Source organism: Pundamilia nyererei, unplaced genomic scaffold (genome assembly GCF_000239375.1).
Source record: "Pundamilia nyererei isolate P.nyererei 1_Seehausen unplaced genomic scaffold, PunNye1.0 scaffold00155, whole genome shotgun sequence".
Lineage (NCBI taxonomy): Eukaryota > Metazoa > Chordata > Actinopteri > Cichliformes > Cichlidae > Pundamilia > Pundamilia nyererei.
In genome coordinates, this window is record NW_005187556.1 from 542,784 (window position 1) to 550,331 (window position 7,548).

Here is a 7,548-nt window from a genome sequence, read left to right on the forward strand (position 1 = left end):
TGTGTGTGTGTGTGTGTGTGTGTGTGTGAGTGTTACCTGAGGGCATGTTTCTCCCTTTCGCCTCCATCTCCTCTCCCCCCTGCTGCTGCTGCTGCTGTTCTTCTTCTTCGTCAGTGAAGAGCTCTCCGTAGCCCCGGTCCGAGCCGCCTCCATCCACCGTTTATCCGCTTTCTCGCCCCTGCCTCTTTCCTGGCTCTTCTTCTGCCAGTTCTTTTCTTCCTAATAGTTTCTTTTTAAATCTTCTGCCTTTTCTTCTCGTGCGTTTCCCCCCTCTTCTCCTTTTACATTGAGCGCTCTGTCGCTCCTTTTCAGCAAGTAGGGGATACTTCACTTTGCGTCCTCTCTTCTCATTGAATTGTCATGGCAGTCATCTTAGCTACTGAGAGAAGCAAGAAAGAGGTGGAGGGGAGGGGAGGGGGGTAAAGAGCAGATGAGAGAGAGAGAGAGAGAGAGAGAGAGTGAGAGAAAAGACTGAAAGAGAAGGATGGAAGTAAAAGGACAGGAGAAGATGCGGGAGAGAAAGGAGAGAAGAAGATGAGAAGATGAGAGGTGGGGTGGGGAAGATGGGGGATTTGATTAACGAACGTGACATGAGTCTTGAGAGCAGGGGATGCTCCTGTACAGAAACATCTTCCGCACAAACATATTTTCTATATGAGCATCATGTGTCATTGAAAAACAAACAAACAAATAAACAAACATTCAAAACCTGATGCCGGCGGCAAAAAACAAGCCCCATGTCAAACAAGAGAAGCGGGTTTGCCTCCACATAGAGAGAGAGAGGAAGAGCGAGAGAGAGGGGGGAGATAAAGCAATAGAAAAGAACAGGCAATGCGAGAGAGCGTGCTCTATTCCATTGCCATGGCAACAGTGAATTCCAAAGTCTACGGTGGAGCTGGCGAGTGTGCGTGTGTGTATGCGTGTGTTTTATGTGTGTGTTGGTGGAGTAGAGGACTGGATGTAACAGCTGAGAGGATTTTGCTGAGATAAAAAAAAGAAAAAGAAGTCCCTGAATTCCACTGGTGTGCAGAGGAGCTGGGATGTCACACACCATCGAAAGCAACGCACACGTGTAGGTACGCGGTGGTCATACATGACTGCATACAGTACAAGAGGAATGAACATTCACAAGAGAGATGACAGACATGTGAGTCATTAGCGCAGTGGTCACAGTGTCTCGGCATGTTTCATCCATCCAACTTTCTTCCCGTTGGTGCGACGGCTTAATCACGCGCGCTTAACACTGTGTCATGTTTTGAAATGCACAATACAGCGGATCTTTCAAAGCCGAAAGATCCTGAGCGAGGAAAGATGCGATGCCTTGCCCGAGGGCGCTTCGGCAGAGCAGCTGCTTTCCTGCTTGAACTGACATCCTTAGATTTCAACAAGCAGAGTCTTCCTGAAGTGAAAATCCCCATCGGCACTGACACTGGGTCAGGTTTTGCTTCTTTTTTTTTTTGCTTTTTTAATGCAAGCTGTTGCCAAAAACTGCAGGGCACCTAAAATCCACATGAGAGACATCTGCAGCAGCACAGCAGGGGATGCTGAGTTGTTTCAAGTCAGCAGCACATCTTGAGGCACATCTGACCAAAAAAAAAAAATCCCCATTTGAACACTCCCAAGAAAATGACAACACTGGTCCTCTGTTCAGATACAACAGTTGTTAACATTTATCTGAAAACAACTTCTAACACAGCACTGGCATTCCTCACACATATCTACATATACTAGAAAGGTGATATACAATATGATCTTATGAATGGCTTGTAAGTCTAGTATCAAAGTATTTGATTTGTAACTCCAAAACCTGTGCTCTGTTCCTGATATTTTTTAAATTTGACTTAAAGAACACGGGCAGGATGATGGTGGGACAGTTAGCACTGCACAGCACGAAGGTCCTGAGGTTGACTCCACCCAGTGTCTGGGGCCTTTCTGTGTGGAGTTTGCATGTTTGTGTGGGTTTTCTCCAAGTGCTCCAGTCCACTCACAGTCCAAAGGCATGCAGTTAGTGAGGTTAGGTTCACATGTTCATAGGTGTGAGTGTGAATGGTTGTCTGTCTATCTGTGTTAGCCCTGCGTCAGACTGGCAACCTGTCCAGGGTGTACCCCGCATGGTAGCTGGGATAGGCTCCAGCCCCCCTGTAACCCTGCCCAAAAGACAGTATAAGAGAAAGACGTAGCTCCTGGGTCTCTCCACTGGTGAAATGTCTTGAAACTATATTTCGTTTAATGGCCACTGGGGTGGAGGAGGCACTTGACATCTGTAAACACTTTCCTAACGAGTTCACGATCTCAGTCACTCATTTTGGGTCGCAGTGAATAAAACATTAAGTCCATTTTGGTCACTTTAAGTCAGAAGATTATCCAGGGCATGCTCATTGGTTAAGAACATGTGACATACAAGTCATTAACCAGCATAGACAGATCCATCTCTCGCTCGTCACATCTGGTTTGAAAACACCAAGATCGTGTTGGTGAACACGCTAATTAAAAGACTATGTCTGTCTTTTAAACAGATGACTTTGTCTGGCATTGTTATGGGAACACACGTTACCAGTACAAAGCTGCATCCACTGGTCTGACTGCAGTGACTAAGGTGCGAAAATCTAAGGAGCTTGGAAAGAAAAGCGTCTGGACTTCTTTGAGTTGCTTGAAGACGTTTCACCTCTCATCCGAGAAGCTTCTTCAGTATCAAGAATCTCTTTCCTCTACCAAAAGAAACTGCATGGGCTTTGCTGCTTACAGGGGCTCTTCTAAGTTAACATAAAGTAGTGAATCAAGATTATCGGCAGAAATCAAAGCTTTTTTGTGGCAGCAAGTAAGCAAAGAGCCGATCCAGACAAAACTGTACAGAACACTCTAAAGCTGGCCGAAACTCTTCAACACCTCCGCCCCCACCAGGGAATGACAAGGAAAAATTTAGTATCGCTTCTCACAATTTTTGGCTCACGAAACCCTTTAAACTCGCAGTCAAAGTCCTCGTGAAAACGCCAAGGTGTGAATGTTGATCATGCAGCGTTTAAACATCTCTTCTGCCTAGAACAAGAAAAAGCACCGACATGCTATGCTCTCATTCTTGGATTTCTAAAGAGAACACCTGAACCATGAATCGGGCTTTCATGTTCAGATGAGCACGAGCTGATATGCGAGGCTCCCAAATAGCACCTCTCTGTACACCTTATCTTTCAAGCATCTAGCCAGAAGTAACATTTTGTGAAGATAAGTTCTTGTCACTGTTGCAAACATTAAAAGCATGAATATTGATCTTTGGGACATAATCAGATGAACGGTTTGAATAATTGCAAAAACTGTAAATTATAAGGTTATTGTAAAATATTTGTATGAGTTTAGCTTTTTTATTGCAAGAAATGTAAACATCTATAACCAGAAACGTAGCTAATGTACATGAAGCCCTTGATTTTCCCTTGCTTTTTAAAATCTATTTAAATCCTACAGTGGAGTATTAGGGATGTCTGTGAAATAAAAAAAATACTAGTGATTATTATTCCTGTTTTTTTTAATGCATATAAGATAAGAAAGCTGCATCTAGGTCTGCATCAGGTAAACATGCTGATTTAATGGTAAATTGCAGAATTATTGCAGCATGATAGAAATTGCAGGTGACCTTTTTCAGTCAATATCAAATTCATCTGCAAAAATACATTTGGTATATAGACCACAGAATCTGTCCTTCTTTTCAAATGACAATTACAGAGTATTATCAAAACTGTAATACAATGTGAGTTTATGAACAGCCCATCTAGTGGTCATTAGAAGAAGTGCACTGCACTCAGCATTCATCTTGATTGCTTCTTTTTTTAACCCCCTTTGAAAGCCCTGCAGGACCCCTGGGAGGCCTGCAATCAGTAACAGCAATCAAAACACAAATAGGAACATCAGACATTGTTATTTTGTACTCAGAACCCTGAATATAAACCTGCTTTTTCAGACTGACAGCGTGCATTAGGAGGGCGCCTCCTCCAGTAGCAGCACAACATGGATAAACACATGTTGAAAGGGCTCGCCGGCGGCAGCACAAACACAGAGGAGGAAAGTTCAAGGACACATCAGCCACACTCTGCATCAGGAACACAAGCAATGGTGGGAATCCTGCTATGAATACAGAACAGAAGAAGAACGTGGACAAACTGTAGCAGCTCACTGGAGCAATGGTCATTATTATGACAGCAACAGAGGGGAGCAACCATCTCAAACCATCAAGTTCAAGTCCGGGGAAAAATCAGGATACAATTACTATGTATATATTACATAATTATTATACTGTACACACACGTATGTCTTTACAGCCTAATGCTTATTTAATAGACGCACTTTGCAGAAATTAGTATTCGTTCTTCCAATCTCGCTCCCTGTCTGTTTTAATTTGTTTTTGTTTGCATTTCACACACACCACCACATTATTACAACCAAATAACAGATATACTGGCTTTTGCCACTATTTTACCTTTGTAGACATGATTTTCTGCCTGCCCTTAATTCCATATGCAATCACACAAACTCCCATTTTCCTATTTTATAAACATAAAGTCTGGCATTGGTTTATAGGAGTGTTACAGTAAAATTGGTGCTTTGAGAGAGTTATGTACTATGATGTTCAACTTACTTTTAGAAATAAAAAAATGTTAAACAAATTCTAATATTGACCAAAAAGTCCAGCTGGAGCAAAGTGAAACTTAATATGCGCGGAGCCCGATCACTTGGCGTCCTTGAGTAATATACGATACTCAGACAGAGAAATCTAAATCCAGACTCCTGCCCAGAGAGCCCACACTCTGTATATCCCCCTGCACAGCGGATCCTACACATGCCATAAAACACATTGTTCTCTAACAAAGCACAGCAGAAACATATCAGTCAAGCTGTGATGGGTCTATTTTAAAAAAAAGTGAAATTTTCTGCTGATGAAAATAAATCCCTTACACTCAGAGACTGTTTATAAAGGACTGAGTCGAGCATTCAGTCCGTTCCCTCTACATACCTATAAGTTTGCTGTATCTCATCCTTGATCTTGTTTCCACACTATTCACTATTTTCTCTTCCCTCGCTTTCATCGTGGCTGTCTTACCTTGAAAAACGTCCTGTTCCTCGGCTCTCCTTTAGTTACTTTTACCTTTAATGTGACACTTTATTCTGCAAAAGCTCCTTTAAACGTTTCCTTGTAAACACGCGTACAGAACGATGCGCGATCGCTGCCACACGATTTTATCCAGAGTACAATGCTTGCATGTGGCGCGCTCTTCCACGGTCTAAGCCGATCGGATTGACGCGCTGTCATATAATCAAGGTAATACATATGTTATTACATAAGACATAAGACTGTCGTTTGAATAATAACGTGTATTAATTATAGTCTTACCTCTGGAAAAACAACTTTTTGCAGCGGTGCTCGTGCAGGTTGTGACGAAGCCCGTGATTGGAGAGAGCGAGAGAGAGAGAGAGTGATGGGTCGGAAAGAAGGAGGATGCGAGGACTGGCTGTTTTTTTACACACTAGTGTTTGTAGTGAATGCAGCTCTGATAATGATGCTGATGGTTGTTTTTTTGTTTTGTTTTGTTTTTTTTGTTTTTTTGTAGATTTAATCAGTGAAGGAACATTTTGTCACATATTGGAGTTTCAAACGTTTCTTGAGGTTTTACAGAGCTGTTAGTTTCCAGTGTCCTCAGTGAAAATGGTATAGAGGCTTTAGGCTGAGAGAACAGGTGTGACTGAGTTATTCTTGTGACTTAAGTCAAAAGTCAGAAGATGTGGCATTTTCGTGTCTAAATGTGCCTCAGATCTAAATGGGGAAAATCAGGTCAGATCAGAGCTGAACAGCAGGGGTTGCAAGAAATTCTTAATCCTTCAGATGTGCCCACTTTCCTGAAAATAAGTGAATACATTACTTAAAATAAATAAATAAATGAAAATGATCTGTTATAAATAATCATTTTAGGGGCCAGATCTGCCCAGGGACCAAATCATTATGATCCAAGCAACCACCCTCACATCACCCATGTTATGTGGAATCCAGCTTTGCTGTTGGATTTGGGATATCTCTCTTCTCTGACTTTAACACCCATCCCAAGACTGAGAACTGCCACTTCCTCGTCGGGTTTCAAAGGTCATAAAATGCTATAGTTTACAGTATCAAAAAAGCATGTTCACATTATGGTACAGGAAAAAAAAGTCATTTTCACCTCTGTAGATCTGTAGATGGGTTTGCTGTTCATAACACCTGTACAATGGCAGGTTTTCGTTTATTTTGACTCATCCATCTGGATTCTTATGGTTCTGTTGGAGGTTTCTTCCTGTGAAAAGGGAGTTTTTCCTTCCCACAGTCGCCAACGTGCTTGCTCATAGGGGGTCATATGATTGTTGGGTTTTTAATGTAGGGTCTACCTTACAATATAAAGCGCCTTGAGGTGACTGTAGTTGTGATTTGGTGCTGTATAAATAAAACTGAATTGAATTCTTGTAAAGCTTAAAGTTAGTGTCATGACTCTCTTAATGGACAGGTGACAGGGAACAGTAGCTGACCTGTGTCTGCTTTGCTTCACCTTCACTAATCAGAGACACTGAACTGGACCTCTCTACGGTTAGTGCTGTTGGTGCCTTTCAGAGCATTTTAAATGCAATTATCTTAAAAGTAATATGTTGTTTTCTGTATGCTACATAAAATCCAATAATCTTTAATCAGCTTTAGTTTAGGTGAATGAAATCCTAGTATTTTAGTCTTCTTGTACTAAGTAACAATAACACTTCCCTTATTTCATATTTAGTGAGTTCTCGCCCCAGAACACAAAAACCAATGTGCAGTGGAACATAAATCAATATCCATCCATTCTTTACAGTTTTCCTTATTTAAGGTTGCAGAGGGGTGTGGAGCCTGTTCCAGGTCAAGATATGGTGTAAACACTGAATGCCACACATCACAGAACCTGGCAACCACACTCCTATCTACGCCTGTGGCCAGTTAGGAAGTTTAGACCCAGTATCTACTTGCTGGGAGGAAACAGTGCCAACTGCTGCATTACCATGTTAATCTTTTTAAAAAATGTCTCATATTGCAATATATAAACTTTTCTGCCCCCAATAGTTGACAAAACAACAAGGAAACCAAACACTTTTTCAAATACCAGCCTGTGGTTAGTTATTTGTGCCACTCCCAAATGAGAATGAATGATGATGAGATGGCTAAAACTTTTATTTAAGTGATCTTCACAATCAAGATATGGTGTAAACACAGCAGGGTGGAACTCCCAAATCTTTAGGAGTGACCTAAAATGTTAAGCATGTCTGCAGGGGGTTGATGATCGCTGAGTGAGTACAGGAAAGGTGCTAAAATTCTGGCTTAAAAAAGAGAAAACACAAAATAAAGACATTTATACTGTTCTGGGTTAGATCGTCACAACTCTGGCTATGTTACTGACATGATGCAGCCGTACAGCTGATTGCTACACTTTGTTAACCAACACTGTTGGAATTCACTGACAACACTGCAAATTCGAGGCTTCATAGTGACACCTCACAAACCAGTGAATGATGTTA

General features: G+C 41.6%; 1 protein-coding gene across 1 annotated transcript in view; it reads right to left on the reverse strand.

The window, feature by feature from the left end:
* The window catches only part of LOC102214449 (voltage-dependent calcium channel gamma-4 subunit-like), a 19,286-nt gene extending 13,813 nt beyond the window's left edge, over nucleotides 1-5,473 (reverse strand). The window contains exons 1-2 of the mRNA XM_005745219.2: nucleotides 5,378-5,473; nucleotides 37-379 (exon numbers count right to left, since the gene is read on the reverse strand). Of these exons, the coding sequence (XP_005745276.1) occupies nucleotides 37-67 (31 nt within the window). The 5' untranslated portion in view covers nucleotides 68-379; nucleotides 5,378-5,473. The remainder of the gene's footprint in view (nucleotides 1-36; nucleotides 380-5,377) is intronic.
* Between the last annotated feature and the right edge of the window lie 2,075 nt (nucleotides 5,474-7,548).